The 18,360-nt window shown below is 50.0% G+C and overlaps 1 protein-coding gene across 10 annotated transcripts in view; it reads left to right on the top strand.

The window, feature by feature from the left end:
- Positions 1-16,973, top strand: part of ULK4 (unc-51 like kinase 4) — a 509,803-nt gene extending 492,830 nt beyond the window's left edge. For 5 of the 10 annotated variants that reach the window (XM_055558081.1, XM_055558085.1, XM_055558082.1 and 2 more), the window contains exon 36: positions 16,482-16,962. In XM_055558081.1, coding sequence (XP_055414056.1) covers positions 16,482-16,646 — 165 coding nt within the window. In that variant the 3' untranslated portion in view covers positions 16,647-16,962. Of the gene's footprint in view, positions 1-15,024; positions 15,111-16,481 lie in introns of all 10 variants that reach the window. The other 5 variants (XM_055558086.1, XM_055558091.1, XM_055558088.1 and 2 more) reach the window with 4 other exon arrangements.
- The last annotated feature ends 1,387 nt before the right edge of the window (positions 16,974-18,360 follow it).

Raw genomic sequence — 18,360 nt, 5'->3', positions numbered from 1 at the left:
CTTGGAATGATGATCAAGTGATGATACTCTAAGTACAGAATAAGAACATCATGCCCATCACAGATTTTCTTCCGGAATCTCAAACTTTTCCAAAAATCATACAAAACTAATTTCAGAAGAATGTGATCAAGCTTGCTTAACTTAAATTCTCACTCATGTTGGTCTTATGGGTAAAAAAGAACTACCTATGACAGTTGAGTGCCAGCCTGGTCTGATATAAAACCTCTCCCCTGGCTGCATGAGTCAGTGTAACTGGTGAGCAGTTTGGTCCAGAGAGCCGCTGAGGGGCTGGCCTCTGTGAGCTGCATACGAGGTCTTGCTCCTGGGCTGGCAGCAGCTACAGGGAAACGCTTTACTTCCTGGAGCCACATTCAGGGATGGTGGCATGTGGGGCTTCGAGGATGCTCCTCCGGGGCTGCCTTGCATTAGGAAGCCTTGCAGGGAGGGGCCTGCAGCACAAGTGCATCCTGGGTGGGATGCATCCCAGTGATGTCCACAGACCTGGGTACCACAAAAGGAAGGGCATCATGTACTGTGACAAAGGCCGGTCCAGGACTCAGTTTTGTATGTTTTTTAAAAAAGTGCAGTAACCTCCTGAATTTCCTCAAGCATCCTAGTATAGCATGAGAAGGCAGCATGATCTACCTCAGCCAGGATCCAGAAGCCGGGGTTTCTCAGCCCCAGTGCTGTTGACATTTGAGTCAGATGATTCTTTATGGCAGGGCAGCCCTGTGCACTGCATTCTGGCCTCTCCTCACCAGATGCCCCGCAGCCCCCCACCCCCATGGGTAACAACAAAAATGTCTCCCAGCGTTGCCAGATGTCCTCTGGGGGACAGATCGCCCCCTGCGTAGACACACTGATGTGAAGGAAGGGACGGCGCCAGGGAGCCGGTGAGCCAGTCGCAGCAGCAGCTGTGTGACTCCTGCTCTCCAGCCTTCGGTGATCTTGTAGACAACTCGGCTCACAGCCCTGACCTGGCCCCTTCTTTCTCCCCCAGCGTCTCTTGATGGTTGAGGTCAGGGGCTCTGAGTCAGGTAGACAGAGGCTAGCCACCTGGCCTCTTGGATGGGCAGTTTCCTCCTCTGTGGAATGAGAGGCGCCAAAGGACCCCTGTTGCTCTGAGTCCGTCATGGTCAGGCAGGTAAAGGACTTCTCACACCGACTGCTGTCAAGACCTAAAAGTCATGCGGAAGCGACTGTGTTAAGTATGTGGACTCACTGCCATTTTGCCACCTGTTGTGTTCACCATTTCAGGATAAGGGACTCGAAGATTAATTTATTTGGTTTTGTCTTTTTTAAAAAAAACCTTTTATTATAGTTTTAATTTTTATTGGAGCATAGTTGCTTTATGACATTCTGTTGTTTTCTGCTGTACAGCAGAGTGAATCAGCATACATATATCCCCTCTTTTGGGGGTTTCGAGTTCCCTGTGGTATACAGTAGGTTCTCACTAGTGAAGATTCGTTTTTAAAACCTTAACTGCCCCACCCCACACACACACATGAGCACACTCATTCACTCACACGCCTGGCACACCCTCTTCTCAGAAGGTGCCGAGGCAGCACCACCCTGCTGCGGGCATCGCCGTGGCTCTGGGAGAGCGGGGTCTGGAGAGAGTGGTGAGGGGACCGGGACACAGGGGCGCGTTTGGGGACAGGTGGGGCAGCACTTCAGTTAGTGGGGCAGGAGCGCCTCTCCTCCTCTCCATGGCAAGTTTCCCCTTTCTCCATGTCAGTTTATTTTCCTGCCTCTGCCCAGTGAAAACCTCCTTAGGATACTTCTCCCTCTGAACCAGGGTCCATGAAGCACTTTAAGTCATGAATACCCCTCATCTGAGAGCTCCAAAAGGGTTCCTCTTGGGCGATGCAGCTTCTGAGAGGCGTGACCTTGTCCTCGGTGCCCTTAAGCAAAGTGGGGACAAACGGGTCCAGCCTGTGTCCAACTCCCTGCTCCTGAGAATTGCCCCGTGGTCGCTCGCCTGGGTTGGGGGTGGAGTGGTCTCTTGGTCTCAGAGCTCGAGGACCCGACTCCGCAAGGCCCTTTCTGTGTCCCCCATCTGCTCTGCAGAGAAGCGTGGGAGAGTCGGAGGCTTTTCTTGTCCCCCTCCCCCCACTGGAGACTCACGGGGACACAGGCTCCGACTCCCTGTGAAAGTGCCCAGGGCAGCCCAGAAGGAGGCCACGTGATGAGTGGTCACCCGTCCCTTGAGTCCAGGACCCCAACCCTGTCCTGTCACCAGCCCCAGCTCCCCCACCTTCACCGGGGGCCCACGAGGATGAGGGCGGCGCCGGCCAGAGGTCATCCTGCCAAAGCCTTTTGTAGCAGAACATCCCGGCTCTTTGATGTTGCCCCGGAAGCCTCTGAGACCTGGCTTCAGTTAATTTTATCCCAAGGCAAGTTGGACGCTTGTCCTGGAAGTTGTTCCTGCACGTACCACCTCCGCCTGGCTCTGTGTGGTCCCTCGGGGTCGCCCAGAGTCGGGAGTGTTTGGGTCAGTGGACTTGTCCTGGGAGCTTTCCAAGTTTTCCCCTCCCACCACGCACACGCACACGCACACTCTGTCTCACACACGCACACACACACCCTCCCTTCCTATCACCACTCCGCTGTGTAGAATGGATGCTTTGGGCTCAGCTGACAGCTGACCTCTCTCTCTAAGGTGGAAATCTAGGAACTTCACCAGTTCTCCCCGCCACCCCCCACTTTGTGGGGCCAGCCTTTCTCAGAAGGCCTCACAGAGAACCACGGTGGTCTGGCCTGCCAGAGGGGAGGGCGAGATCTCAGCGGAGCGGTCATTAGTGGAATGCGTCCAGAGGGACTGTTTGATCACGGCCGTCCACGAACGTAACAGCCACAGGGGAGTTTTCAGCTGTCCCCCAGTCAGTGTCTGGCCTAAATTTGGACTAATTGGTGCCTGATGGTTTTAATCATATCAGCCAAATGTGCTTTAATTTTCCTTCCCGTTTCATCTTCCTCCCAGTTTTCTCCACGTGAGGAAGTTTCAGCTGCCCCTAATGTGTCCTTAGAGAGTCCCAGAGCAGAAGGGAACGTTTGGAGGGCAAGGACACAGGAGAGGAAGTGAAGTGGACTCTTGCTTCGCTCAGGTGTCTCCACAGCTCAGCCTGACCGAATCTGCCTTGTTCTAACGCCTGTCGAGGATGCTGCCAGGGTACCGGAGTCCCCCACAAAGCAGGGTGCTCCCCGAGGCCACACTCTTGCTGACTGCAGGTGCTGCTCTGCCCCCAGCCTGAGCGCCGCCCCGCACCTGCCTTCCTGGCTGCCTTGCCCCTCGTGCCCTGAGGCCATCTGTCCACCTCCACACAAACCCAACTTGATGCCTCTGGAACTGTTACTCATGGCTGTCCCCAGGGCCTGGGGGGACAAGGTACTCGGCCCAACCCCATGACACCCCCAAGTCTCCTTTTATCCTTGTGAATGCGGTGGGTTCACGGGAGCCAAGGGGTTCCTGCTCAGCACAGCCTGTAACTGTGAGCAGAGCTTACAGCCAGCGTGACCACTGGCCCTCCCCCATTTGTGACATGTGTTTTAGGAAAAGGTCAAAGACGTCACACATGTAGGTGACAGTTTCATCCTGTGTTTAAAAAGTACTCACTTACCAAAAACATAAAACGCTCATCTACTAAGTCTGTTCACAAGCTGGCTAGTGATAGTAGTTTATCTACTGATAAACTCAGCGCTCTGAGAATTACTGTGTAGTAATCCATCTTCCCCGTTTTCAGATCTAGCTCTCCAGGCCTGCCCTGTCCTCCTCCTCTTGGAAAAGTCTCTGAATTGCTTTCTTTTTTTAAAAAAAATTTATTCTTTATTTTTACTATTTTTTTGGCTGCACTGGGTCTTTGTTGCCACGCGTGGGCTTTCTCTAGCTGGAGCGAGCGGCGGGGGTTACTCTCTAGTTGCGTTGTGTGAGCTTCTCATTGCGACGGCTTCTCGTTGTGGAGCGTGGGTTCTGGGGCATGTGGGCTTGGCTGCCTCAGTGCATGTGTGATCTTCCTGGACCAGGAATTGGACCCCCATCCTCTGCATTGGCAGGTGCATTCTTAACCACTGGACCACCAGGGAAGTCCCAAGAATGAATTCTTTTTTCTAAATATTTATTTATGACCGTAGCCTGCCAGGTTCCTCTGGCCATGGTTTTCCCTAGGCAAGAATACTGGAGTGGGGTGCCATTTCTTTCTCCAGGGGATCTTCCCAACCCAGGGATTGAACCCAGGTCTCCCACATTGCAGGCAGATTCTTTACCATCTGAACCACCAGGGAAGCCATGAATTGCTTTATTTCTGATAGAAATCTCAAGGGCTCTGTTTCTATAGCTTGAAGTCCAAGGTACAGCCTTCCCTCTCATTTCCCTCAAAAGGGTCCGTGGGTCGCTGGTCCCCACCGCCTTCACCTGGACCGTTTTTGCAGCCCCTCCTCACTAGCTCCCTGCTTCCAGAGGGTCCCTGTTTCTAGCAGGTCCCTATTTCTTCTGCCTCCAGGTCCCCACCAGGGTCCTTCCCACCTCGGGACCCGTGTGACTGGTCTTCTTGCCCCTTGGCAGAATATGAGTCCCCAGATTCTTGTGTCTGGTTCTTTCTTATTGCTGCGTCCTCAGGCGTTATCTCCTGTATCCTGCCCACCCAGCCACCCCCTTCCTCACTTTCTCCTCTCCCCTTTCCCCTTCTTGATTCTCCTTAACACCCACCACTGTCTCAGAGTATCCTGTCTGCTTTTTTCATTGAAGCATGTTTCATGTACAGTGTTTCAGGTGTACAGCAAAGTGATTCAGTTATGTATGTATGTGTGTGTGTGTATATATACACACAGATATGTGAAAAGTCAAAGTGTTAGTTGCTCAGTCGTGTCCGAATCTTTGCGACCCTATGGACTGGAGCCCTCCAGGCTTCTCTGTCCATGGGATTCTCCAGGCAAGAATACTTCTCCAGGGGATCTTTCTGACCCAGGAATCGAACCTGGATCTTCCACACTGCAGGCAGATTTTTTTTTTTATCATCTGAGCCAGCAGCAAAGCCCATGTATATACATACATACATATTCTTTTTCAGTCTTTTCCGTCACTGGTCGTCACACAGCAGTGAATATAGTTCCCTGGGCTGTGCAGGCCCTTGCCGTTTGTCCATTATATGGAACAGTGTGACTCTCTCTCTTAAATTCCCCATTAATCCCTTCCTGCTCTTTCCCCTTTGGGAAGCATGAGTTTGTTTTCTGTGTTTGTGAATCTATTTCTGTTTTATAAGTAAGTTCATTTGTATCACTTTTTTAGATTCCACATATAAGTGATACCATATGATATTTGGCTTACTTCACTCAGTGTGATCAACTAGAGGTCCATCCATGTTGCGGCAGACAGCGTTGTCTCCTTCCTTTTTACGACAGATGTTCCACTACATGCGTCACAGCTTCTTTGCCCATTCGTCTGCTGATGGACATTGAGGTTGCTTCCGTGTCTTGGCTGCTGTGAATAGGGCTGCTGTGAACACTGGGGTGGATACAGGCCCAGGGTGGGATCGCAGGATCAAATGGTAGCTCAGTCTTGAGTTTCTGAAGGATTTTCTGTTTCCTCTTTCGCCGTGTCTCTCACAGTGGCAGCTCTGCCTTGACGCACACCCAGCTGGGTCCCCAGAATCTCACCAGGGCCTTGGCGCGTGGCAGGCGCTCAGGACACTGTCCGCCGAGCACAGTCCTGCTCGTGCTCGTCGCACCTGTCACTGCTGCGGGGGCTCCCTGTGTCCTCAGCTCAGGTCGGACTGTGCTTTCTCTTCTGCCCACCTCTCAGCAGACTTGAGGACCTTGGGAGTCAGGTTTATAACACTGGAGACTTCATGCTTACCGTGGCCCCATGCTCATTTTGTAGAGTCGGGGTCACGTTCCACACACTGTTTTTTATATTTTCTGCTTTTTACCCAACATTCCAGGGTGCACATTTTCCTGACTGTTCTTATTTATGATGGCTGAGTCACAACAGAGCAGTTTAGGGGCTGACTGGGTCCTCACGTGGTGGAGTGAGGATTGGGGAAGAAGCAAATTGGGGGGCCTATTAAGTCTTACTGATTTGCTATCATTCACTTTGCAACACCCCCCCCCCACCGTCTCCCATTTCCCTGCCATCCGATAGGAAATTCAGAGAAAGGGCTGGAAACAGGCCCTCATTAAGTCACTCTGCCTACTCCTTCTCCCCCTCAAAGCCCTGCCATTAGCACACACACACACACACACACACACACACACACACACACCCCACCCCACACTGTACACTCAGGGATTGCATCGTCAAATGGACTCCCTCAGTGTGACCCCATGGAACATTCCTAAGGATCAGCTGCGATTCATTTGGCTCAAGTACAAATAGCGTCCACTCATGGTTGCTCGCTTCTTACGACCCTCGTTCTCACTCCTCGTAACCCAGTCACAGCACGGTTCCTACCTGGAGAGTTTTCTCTCGTGGGGAACTTCCCGCCACGTCCCGTGGCTGACATCCCAGCGCCACTGCCTCAGACACCTGTTCTCCCGGGGTCGTGTGGGGAAAATGGTGTGTCCTGATCCTGTGTCTCACCAGAACTTTCTTTGGGCCAATCTGTTAATTCTTTTACCCACGAGAAGTCCACAATCCGGCCTATTTGCCAATTAAAACTGACTTTTCCTCACTTATTTTGGACCTAGGCTATTGTAGTTAGTTGAATCGGGTCTAAAAGTTTTCCCAAACCAGCTATATTGCATTCAGCATTTTAAACTTACTGGATTTAATGGCCAGAAACTGATGTAATTATGACCAGTTTCCCAGCAATAAGGGCATTTTTACTGCCCTGGAGAGAGCTGAGAGAACTGGCTGGTCCACAATGAAGGGGGGTAGGTATGGATAATTTTCTTCGAGAAAAGAGTCATGTCTTGAGGGGTGAAAAAGAAAAACATTCACGTCCTCAGCCTACCATCCTCATGGACTCTGGGCTTAGCAGGGGCCCACAGATCCAGACGGGAGTCTAGAGGGGAGAATGGAGGTGTCGGGCCAAGTTGGGGAGCCTATGGATCCCAGAGGAGGGTGCCCTCGACTTCCCTGAGATCATCCCAATGACTAAGCGCCATTCAGAAGGAGCCTCGCTTGCTTGTGTTGAGGAATATGACATCACATTTCTGAGCAAACTCCAGAAAAGACACAGAGGCCACATGTGAGAATCACTCCCTTGTGCTCCAGGTGCCCTCAGCGTCTCATGGAAGACACAGGGCGCACAGGGGCCCGGGAACGGACCAGCGAGTGTTCCCGTAGTCTCGCTTTAAACGTGGATGTGCAGGGCAGGTCAAGAAACGTCTGGAGCGACCCAGAATGAGCGTGCAACAGCAGGTGGAAAGCGGGGAGGGACTGCCAGACCGCTGACCAGGGGCTCTTCGCAGATTCCGTCCCAGCGTCTGAAGGCCAGCGGGTAGCATGTCTCGATGTGCAAGGGTTGGACAGACATGGCTTTGAAGTAACTTAAAAACCTTCACACTCCAAGAGGAGACAAAGTGTATGTTAAAAGTGCAAAATAAAGGGGCCGATGAAGAGGTTTATGTTTGAAACGGAAGCCCTCGGAAGTCGAGGTGTCAGTTTCCTGCTTGTTTGGGCTCGTGCCTGTGAGATCTGAAGGCCGCGGAATTAGAATAACCCTCCCGTGTGTGCAGAGCACCTGGGCCGCGCGTGCTCCTCGGCGCCGTCTGCTGGGTTTTTTCTGGTCTGTCTGGGTTGCCTGGGCCTGTCTAGAGGAACTCACGAATAAGAAAATAAGGTTAACTTGGCTTCCCTTTGCCACACACATTCAGTCCCAGTGGAGAGACAGACATGCATTATTTCCCACTGGTAACAGAGGCCCGCGGCCTGCCCGTACCTGCGTCCTGGCAGCCACGGCGCTCCACACCTGAAACCACATCCAGGCAGGGAAGCCGCGCCCGAGCTTTTACGAGCTGCACGAGGGCGATGCTGTGAGTCAGGTCCACGAGCGTCAGTTCACACTGTATCACCAGGATGCAGCATGAAGTACGTGCTGACTTCCACGTTTTAAGGAAGGTTGTCAGCAGGCCGGACTTTGTCACCTGGTGGCCACTCGGCCCGGGTGAGCCACTGTCCCCTCAGCTGCCCCTGCACACTGAGGAGGTTACCACTCAGGCTCCTGCCGTTACCCGGGGCCAGAGATGGCTTCTTGTGTTGGTTTGCATTTGGGAAGCTGAAATCCAGAAAGGAAGCCAACACAAACTCTGTCCTGGAGGGTGAGTGTGCTAAGAAAAGAAGGGAAAAAATAAAAGCCCCTCCCTTACAATTTATGAGCCTGGTGGGGAACATGAGGGATGATTCTGTGGGATACAAGCCTCTCCTTTTGGTGTTTTGGTTACACCAAGTGATTCCTGAATGCTCTCTGACACAACTCATGTTCCAGGGACGTAGCAGAAGGTTGAATAAAGTAGGGTGTTTACCCAGAGTCCATCATCTGCTTGTTTATATACTCTCAATTAAACTGATGTGGGGAATTGTCTTTCCAAGTTGATCTTCATTCTAAACTCGGATTCACAACTTTTTTATAATCTTTCCCTTTAAGACCCTATGTTTTGAATGGATGCCTGTCTGCCAGGTGAACTGCACGTATTTAGTACATTCATGTCTCCACTTTGATGGATTTTAGCCATCCAGCTACCAGTCAGACATCTTAGCAGCAGGAGAAATGTGAGGCAGGCATCCTTTGTTTGCAGGAAATGAACATCAGCCATTTGATGTTTCCAAATAAAATCTACTCTCTGCCATAGACAATTATTGCAAAATAAAACTGTTTCCTTGTCTTGGCTAATGGGCATTAACCGACTTCTAATGGAAATACTAACTGCAGGAGGAAGGCACTGTGCTGACACTCTTTGCAGTGTCCTCTTGCATTACTGATTTCTTAGTCACTGCATTGCTCGCTCTTGACTGCAGTGATCAGACCCATGAGAAGCTGTCTAGCAGCAGCTCAGCCCTGAACTCAGCATCTCTGTGGACAAGTGTCACTTTCCCACCTGCCTTACTGAGTATGGGTCTCAATGTGCCCAGAACATCCCCTGCTAAGGTGGCTCGGAAGAGAACGAGGCGGGATGACCTCTAAGCAGACTCACAATTCGCTTTTAACAAAGTTTAAGTCCTGAGAACATACAAGGTTAAAGGCCACACTGTCTGATAAAGGCAGTGGAATGTTTTAAAAGAAGGTTGGTGCCCATCATAATGGGCCTTCCCTGATAGGTCATCATAATTTATAATCTGTGGTGGCCAAAGAGAAAACCAAGCTCTTGGAGAAAGGAATCACTCATGTCTAGGCCACTTAAAATCCTAATATTTATTACAAATTAATTTAGCAAGGCAAATTAAAATTCTTATCTTTTCAAAAAGTATCCAGACTTATCTTTACTAGCATCTCATTCTAAGAATCCAATCAGACCTGGTACCTAGTAAGGCATGAAGGCTTGCTAGTTGTTTTTCCATTTTTCTATTGAAGGTCATCTTGGTTCCTTTTTCTTTTTAGTGATTTTGAATAAAGCTGCCACAGACTTTGCACACGGGTTTTCCTGTGGACACAAGTTTTCATTGCTCTTGAGTAAATACCTAAGAGCACAACTGCTGGATTGTATGGTACAACTATGTTCAGTTTTATACAGATCACCAAACTCTCTTCCATGATGGTGGTGCCATTTTGCAATCCTGCAGCAATGAATGAGAGTTTTTCTTACTCTGCATCCTGGCTAGCATTGATTATTGTCAGTTTTTATGGATCTAGGTGTGTAGTGGTATACACTGCAGTTTGAATGTGCATTTCCCTAGTGACGACTGATGCCAAGTATCCCTTCACATGTTCATTTGTCATCTACAATACCTTCTGTGACGGATTGTCTATTCAGATTTTCTGCCCGTTTATAAAGTTCTCTTGTTGAACTTTAAGAATTTCTTTTACATGTTCTGGATAAAAGTCCTTTATCAGATATGTAATTTGCAAATATTTCCTCCTAGTCTTATGGCTTCCCTGGTGGCTCAGAGGGTAAAGCATCTGCCTGCAATGCAGGAGACCTGGATTTGACCCCTGGGTTGGGAAGATCCCCAGAGAAGGAAATGGCAGCCCACTCCGGTGGTACTCTTGCCTGGAGAATCCCATGGACGGAGGAGCCTGGTGGGCTACAGTCCATGGGGTCGCAAAGAGTCGGACACGACTGAGCGACTTCACTTTCACTTTGCTTTGTCCTAGGGGCTTCCCAAGCATCCGCCAGCAGTGCAGGAGACACAGGAGCCATGGGTTCAATCCCTGAGTTGGGAAGATCCCCTGGAGGAGGGCATGGCAACCCACTCCAGTATTCTTGCCTGGAGAATCCCATGGACAGAGGAGCCTGGAGGGCTACAGTCCATGGGGTCGCAGAGTCAGACACGACTGAAGCAATTGAGCAAAACACAGCACGTGTACTCTCTTATCAATCTTCTGCAAAGAGCAAAGGCTTTAAAAAAATTTTTTTTTAAATTGAAGTATAGTTGATTTACCATATTGTGTTGGTTTCAAATATATAGCAAAGTGACTCAGTTATACGTGCATAAATCTGTATTTATTCTTTTCCATTATAGTGTATTTCAAGGTACTGAGTATATAGTTCCCTGTGGTATATAGTAGGACCTAGTTGGTTATCCATTCTCTATATGCCAATTTGTATCTGCAAATCCCAAACTCCTAATTTATCCCAACCCCTCCCACCCCCTCTGCTAACCATGTAAGTTTGTTTTCTTTCATTTATATCTTTTAGATTCTACATAGAAGCAACATCATACGATATTGTCTTTCTCTGTCTGGCTTACTTCACTTAGTATGACCATCTCTAGGTCCATTCATTTTGTTGCAAATGGCAGTATTTCATTCTTTTTATGGCTAAATAAAATTCCATTGTAAATATATAAAGGGCAAAGTTGTAAACACTGATAAAGTCCAATTTGTCAGTGTTTTTCTTTCTGGGACTGTGATTTTGTGTTGTGAAAACTCATCAGCAAACCTAAGGTCATATATGTATTCTCCTATATTTTCTTCAAGAAGTTTTTTGTTTGTTTTACATTTTACATTCAGATCCATGATCCATTTTGAATCATTTCTGTTTTGGGCCATGCCACACAGCTTATGGAATTGTAGCTCCGACCAGAGACTGAACCCAGACCCTCAGCAGTGCGAGTTTGGAGTCCTAACCACTGGACCACCAGGGAAGCCCCTTGAATGACGTTTTATTTGAGGTGTAAATAAGTGCTTAGGGGCAGGTTTTTACATAGAGGTGTCCGTTTGTTCCAGCATTGTTTGTTAAAAATGTTCCCCGATTCAGGTTACCTTCGCACACTTGTCAAAACTTTGATAGTATTTGTGTGGGTCTGTAAAAAATCCTGTTGGGATTATGATACGAATTGCATTAAACCTGTATTTTGGGGAAATCAATATATGTACTATATTGTCTTCTAATTCATGAACATAGTAAATATATCCATTTATTTCATTAAAAAAATTTTTATCAGCATTTTGTAGGTTTTAATGTACAGATCCTGACATTTTGCTAGTTATACCTTTGAAATTTGTCAGAACTTGCTTTATGACAGTAAATATATTTTGAAAACTTTACATGTACATTTGAAAAGAACATACATTCTGCAGTTGTTAAATGAATTTTTCTTTATATGTCTATAAGGTCAGGTTTGTTCATCTCGTGTAAAACATCCACATCCCTTCTGATTTTCGTGTACATGTTGGGAGAGATTGACAAGTGTGCCACCGTAATTATGGATTTGCCTCACTTTGGTTCTGTCATTTCTTTAAACATATTCTGAGGCTGTTATTAGGTACATTTAGAATTTCGACTTGGTATATCTTCCTGATCAGTTGATCTTTTTATAAATATGTCTCTCTCTATTCTTAATTATGGTACATTTAGAAATCAGACTTGGTGTATCTTCCTGATCAGTTGATCTTTTTATAAATATATGTCTCTGTTTATTCTTAGTTATAATTATTGGCTTAAAGCTGACTTTGATATTACTATAACTGCACCAGCTTTCTTTGGTTACAATTTGTGTGACATATCTTTTTTCATTCTTAAAACTTCAGTAGTTCTTTGCCCTTGTATTTAAGGTATGTTGGTACACATCACATGGTCGCATTTTATTTTGCTTATATCCAGTCTAAAAATGTTAGTCTTTTATTTGTAGCACTTCGTAAATTACACTTAATATAGATGTTGATATATTTGGGCCTACATTTACGACATTACTCTTGATTTCTGCTCTTTTTTTCCTTCCGTCTTTGGGTTTGTTTTGCTCTTTTTCTAGTTTCTTAACATGAATGCCTGGATTATTGACTTGGACCTTTCTCTTTTTTTATGTTAAGTATTTAGTACCATAAAGTTCTCTTTAAGCACTGCTTTAGCTGCACCTACCCCCCCCCCCCAAGACTTTGATATATTGTATAGACATCTTGCAGCTCAGAATACTTTCTAATTTTCCTTGGGATGTCTTCTTTGATCCTTGGATTATTTAAGGGTGTGTTGTTTAATTTCCAAGTGACTGGAAATACTTTAGTTATCTTTGTTATTTACCCTAACTCTAACCCCTAACCCTCTGTCACCCTAACCCTAATAAACTCATGTCCATTGAGTCGATGATGCCGTCCAACCCTCTCATCCTCTGCCACCCCCTTCTCCTACCCTGAATCTTTCCCAGCATCAGGGGCTTTTCCAACGAGTCGGCTCTTGCATCAGGTGGCCAAAGTATTGGCGCTTCAGCTTTGTCAAGCTCTTCTCTGTCACCTCCCTAATACTTTCTGGTTCCCTGGGTCTCTCATTTTCTGTCTGGCCACTGACTACACACGTCCACACTTGTCATGTCTGGGCCAAACACTGGGAGAACAGAGGGGAGTTTTGGCTGATGGCTCCTGTTGCTGCCCCCACAGAACTGCCCGCTGCCTGGGGCGGAAGAGAACCAAGGAAAAGGAAAGGGGCTTTCATCTGCACTCTTGGAGCTTTTAGACATTTCCTTTCCCCTTCCTGAAGCCTGGCTTCTCCCGGAGCCCTCCCCTCTGCCCCTCAGTGCTCGCGTCCGGGGTTTGGGTGTGCTGAGGTCGAGGTGGGCTGCGCCAGAGGGAGAGCAGCAGCGGTGCTCTGGCCTCCGTCCCCGCTGCTGGTGCTGCTCACTTTTCTGTAATCTCAGAGAGCTGCTCTGTGTATTCTGTTCCGGTTTTAAATGGATAAGAAGAGTGGCGTGTGTTTTCTCTGTCTTTCCCAGAATTAGAACCTCTGACTGATATTATTTAAAATTTTATTTTCTAATGAACTCATCTTTATAGGTGGGATAAGAGTTGATGTGCTAGTAAGAGTTTAGGCAGCCAGACTGCATAGCTTTCAATTCTTCCGGCTTTATTTATGCTTGGCCTTTATGTCAGCTGCACATGATGCTATTTTGGCCTCTTCCTTTGATCATGTAATTTCCACCGTAGGTTTCTATTTGCACTTTCCAAATAGCCTCATGAGTAAACGTACCCGTGCTATTTCTTTGCGAGTGGGGCTCAGCCTCTTACACATGACGCATGGCAGGGTTAGTAGAGCAGCGGGTTTGGATATAGCTCACCTGAACCGTATGAGGCACAGTTTTGAGAAAAATTAGATGGGAATCCTTGCTGAAGATCGTTTCCGGCTAAGTTTGTGCTTGCTTCAGACCTACTGAACCACAGCAGCCTTCTGAACTCATCAAGCTGGGTGTAATTTCAGATCGGATTCGCACGCAGCTCTTTTAAGATGCGAATCTTTGCAGAAATTACACCTGATGCAGTTGAGCTGGCAGCTGGTGTCTACACACTCAGGAAGTGGGATAGGATCTCCACGGAGGCTCAGATTCATTCACATGCAATTCAGAGTCCACATAAAGGTCTAATTACCCCCATGACCTTCCTATCCGCATCTGTGATTGGTTAAGAAATGGAGAGATGATACTCCAGCCCTGGTTGCTATGATCAGGTAGGAAGACAAAAGAACAGTGGGAGCAGCCAAGCTCAGCCTGGTTCCAGCCTCAGGTGGGATTAGGGGCCAGCTCCCTGTGTGCTGCCATCGCGGCCCCTCGTCTCACTAAGCCTCTGTTACCTCATCTATAAAGCACAGTACGTGCTTACCTTGTGAGGTCAGGCTGCTGAGAGGGAGGTGTGAGAAAATGTACAGGAAACTGCAGTCTGCTGAAATGTGAAGTGCCACCGAAGTGTTTATTAGAAAATATTTGAAGAATAACAGATAAAAATGGGACATGGATGATGAATCAAGAGAAACAACTCTAATACTAAAGCCAGGGTTCATTCCTAAAGCCTTCTCTTCTCTGTCCGTAGGGCATGCACTTCAGGGTCTGGATCAGGGAGTCTCTGGGAGTGGGGCTGGGGCGGCCTCTCTCTGAGTCCCTTCCAGCCCTGAGGGTTTAGGATTCTGCCCGTGGTGCTGCAGGCTCAAGGGTGCCTGAGTGTGTCTCCTGTTTCTCCCAGGAAGTTGACAAGGGCACATCTCCCAGGGTACCTGGGCAGGGGTGTTGCCCCGGTTCAGCTGTTAGTGCCTCTTCCTTCTCGCAGCACATCCACACACAGCTCCCCCCCCCCACCCCCGAGATCACTGGAAACCCAGAATCACACTTCTGGCTGTAGGAAAGAGGCTGTGTTGGGCTTGGGACACAAGGCCAGCAGGGTCGTGGAACTGACAGCTGGCAAGTTTGTTCACCCATGATTTGCTTTCCCTGAAGTGTTCAGCTCCCAGAACACACAGCCTCCTAAGGGGCCAACAGGAAGCACCCCATCCTGACCTGGCACTTGTCCAACTGCAGTGGACTCCCTCCTGCTCACCCCCAAGGGTGCCTCTGTGATCAGCAGCACCCCGGGGCTCACTGCCCAGTAACATGGGCAGCCAGAGACTCAGGATGCCCAGCGAACAGGTCGTGGGTCAGGATGGAGCTGCTGACTGCTCTTCCCTCCTCCCTTGCAGATCACCTCCAACGAGAAGCACCTGGAGAGTCTCAAGAGCGCAGGGAACCTCCTGCGGGCTCTGGAGGGGCTGGCCCCGGCCGGGGGGTGAGTAGGCTTGGCAAACACTCTCCCATTTCTTTTTCCTCTCCTCCTCGTTTCCCCTACACACCAGGGACCATCACCCTCCCACCTGACACTGCCCACTGTGCGCCCTCCCTCCTGGTGGATGGGTCACCCAGGCCCCACCTGCTAAGGGGTGCCCAGCCTTTGCTGGTAGCTTTTCTTCAGAATCACGAGGTTGTATGGAACCTGCTTCCTGGTGTTTTGAGTATTGCGTTCATTGGAGAACATGTGGTTGAGGTACTGGGGAGATGGTGCTTCTGTGGAGGAGGCTCAGCTCCACCCAGCACTGCTGCATTAATCCTGGGTGGGGCAGCACCTCCTGGCCTCTCCCGCCTTTCTTGTGCTTTCTGTGAGCTGAGGGGAGGGACAGGCTGACCTTGATGGGAGCGGCCCTTCTTGCCTGGCGGCCCCTGTGGTGTAAAGTGTGGACGGTGGCTCCTGGGCCAGGTGGGTCCGTCCCCAGGGACAGCAGCGTCCTCAGCCCTGATGGGGCCTGACGGTGGGTGCGTCTCCCTTGCTGGTCACTGGCACTCGGTGCCGCTCTGGTGGGTGGGATGGGCTCATGGCTCCACTGGAGTAGCCTGGCCTGAGCCAAGAGCAGTTCAAGTGCATTCCTTCCTTTCAGAGAGACCCCTGATGTGCAGAGCAGGAATACGTGGCCCCATTCCCCTGCACCCCACCTCTTCTTCGCAGCCCCCAGTCCCACTGCTAGGCAGCAGCTCGCCTACCATGTAGTCAGGAGTGTGCCACCGGCTACTTTTACACTTCTGGGGGCATGGCCATGCACCATTCTCTGCTTTGGTGACAGTTGTTAAGGCACAAGTGTGTGTGTCAGACAATCGGCTCCAGTAACAAAGATTCCACATTAAGGTCTTAATTGCACATCCACACCTATGAGAATGAGAAATCCCGAGTTGCTGGCTGATTGGCCAGGAAGGAGCACCATGGAGCGTCTGGGATCTCTGCTGGTTGGCACAAGTCAGCTGCAGGCTGGCGCCAGGCAGGCTCCTTGTGGGCTCTGGGCTGACAGGCTCTGGCTGCCGTCTGCCTGACTCGCTCTTGCAACTCGGCATCGGTGCAGTCTGTCCAAAGCAGCTCAACGCCAAGTGGTGGCAGGGCCAGGAGCTCAGGCATAGCTTAGGGGGCTTGCTATGGTGGGACTGGGGGCTTTGGGGTCCTCACCTCCACCCCTAGAGCCTGGGGAGCCTGTCTGAGCTTTTCAAAATGATGCTCAGGGCAGCTTTGGGAAGCAGCTGGTTCATCAGGTACTCAGGTGAAAAGGCCAGCCCCTTTGGAAGATGGGGGCATTTAACCTTGGAAATGCCTAAATGTTTACTTTGCTTTTTCTCACAGGTCATCGGCCAACAGCGCAGTGGCGTCCTTGGCCCTGGAGATCCTCCAAGCTGCTGGACACTAGGCAAGAAGGCACTCAGCACAGTCCTCTGCGGCCGCCACCCCCGGCTACACACACTCCACAGGTCACCCACAGCTCTGTGTGGATCCAATAAAGTCAGCTGAATCCAGAACCTCTGGCTGAGATGCTCTGACTCCAGCCCTAGAAAACCCACTCAGAACGAGCCCTCTCGGTGCCTGTTGGCTGCATCTGGGAACCCAGGTTTGCTCGACGTTCTCAGAATGCTCTCCCCGTGTGTGGGCCACATAGGCCTCTGCTCAAGCCAGCGCTACCTGCGCTCATCAAAGTGGAGGGAAGCTGCGGGCATCTCCCAGCCTGTCTCCTCCAGAGATTTACCAGGCGGGATGAGACAGGAATGCTCTTCCAGCTGCAGATCTAGAGCAAGCCTTTGGAAGCTTGTTTTATTTTACCTGCCTGGCTTTTCATTTCAGGGATGAACTGATTCTAGGAATCCTGGGGAGAAATGGGCAAGACTCCACTCACAGGAGCAGGTAGTTGACACTTTGCCTAAAGGAATGCAGCATGCTCAAGGAATGCTGGCTTCCTTGCAGGTCTGTCTGCTCACCTAAGTGGGATGAAGGCATCAAGGTTGACTCCTTCCCCTCACCTTCTACCAGTGACCACCACCTCAAAACCTTTCCAGCTTCTTCCTCACACATATACCCTTAACGCCCCCGGCACTGCGGAGGGGTGCTCGGACCGCGGCACTGGGGGGGGGGGGGAAGGGGGGGGTGGGGGGAGGGGGGTCCTGGGTGGCTGGAACCAGGTGAGCAAATTGAGAACATTCCTTGGCCTCCTCTCTGGGATCTGTTTCCTCAAACTGCAGAATGAAAGGGCTAGACTGGATCAGCAGCGGCAGTGCTCCAGAGTTCTCAGACAGAGGAGCCCCGTCCCCAGCCCCTATGCAGGCAGGATGGGCAGGGCAGGCAGGGGTAGGAGCTACATGGGCATGGGATTCTCCAGGCAAGAATACTGGAGTGGGTAGCCATTCCCTTCTCCAAGGGATCTTTGCAACCCAGGTCTCCTGCATTGCAGGATTCTTAACCATCAGAGCCACCAGGGAGGCCCCCTCTACTGTGTCACGGGCAGCTGGCCACACTGTCACCACCAGCCTCATCTGCCACTGTGATACGGGCAGTGTGCCCACTTCCATGTGGCTTTGCAGTGAACAGCTGCTCTGCGCCCCCCTCCCCAAAGGCATGGATGTAACTCACCATATTTAAACCCCACCACCTGCCAAGCACACCACCTTGTCTCCATCTCATAGCAGAGAAAATCGAAGCTCAGAGCCAGTCCACCTGCCCAAGGCCCCGCTGTCAGGTTGAACTTAGGACTCTGACTCCAGAGCCTCAACCTTAGGACTCTGACTCCAGAGCCTGTTTGTCTAGCAGTGGGATATCCAGAGCCGAGCTGTGAGTAGCTGGGGTGTAAGGGGGACCTGCACCCCGGAGCAGGCAATTTCTTTTGCTCCAGCCTCCCTAGTGCCCACATGAGGAGGCCCCACAGGAAGTCCTGCTGGGCAGCATGCCCATCACCCGGCTGTGCACCCCAGGGGCCCTGGCCTGCCTGGATGTGCCTGTGCTCCAAGGGTGAGGGAGTCGAAGGAGGCCTGGCCTTCAGCTCCTGTTGCTTTGCCCCTCTGCTGCAGGGAACAGGCACAGTTCTGTTTGCCCAGGCAAACTGTTCTCTCATTTCACTCAGATCTTGGAGGGAACCACCCTGGAGTTCTGGGCCGAGTCCTCCCAGAAGGTATTTCAGAGCAATGGAATCTTCTTTATGCTTCTGCGTTGAGCAGGGACTCTCTGCTGCTTAAGGTGA

The sequence above is a fragment of the Bubalus kerabau genome, chromosome 20, assembly GCF_029407905.1.
Source record: "Bubalus kerabau isolate K-KA32 ecotype Philippines breed swamp buffalo chromosome 20, PCC_UOA_SB_1v2, whole genome shotgun sequence".
Lineage (NCBI taxonomy): Eukaryota > Metazoa > Chordata > Mammalia > Artiodactyla > Bovidae > Bubalus > Bubalus kerabau.
Note: the sequence above shows the minus strand (reverse complement) of the source record. Positions and strands in the feature narration are given on the sequence as shown.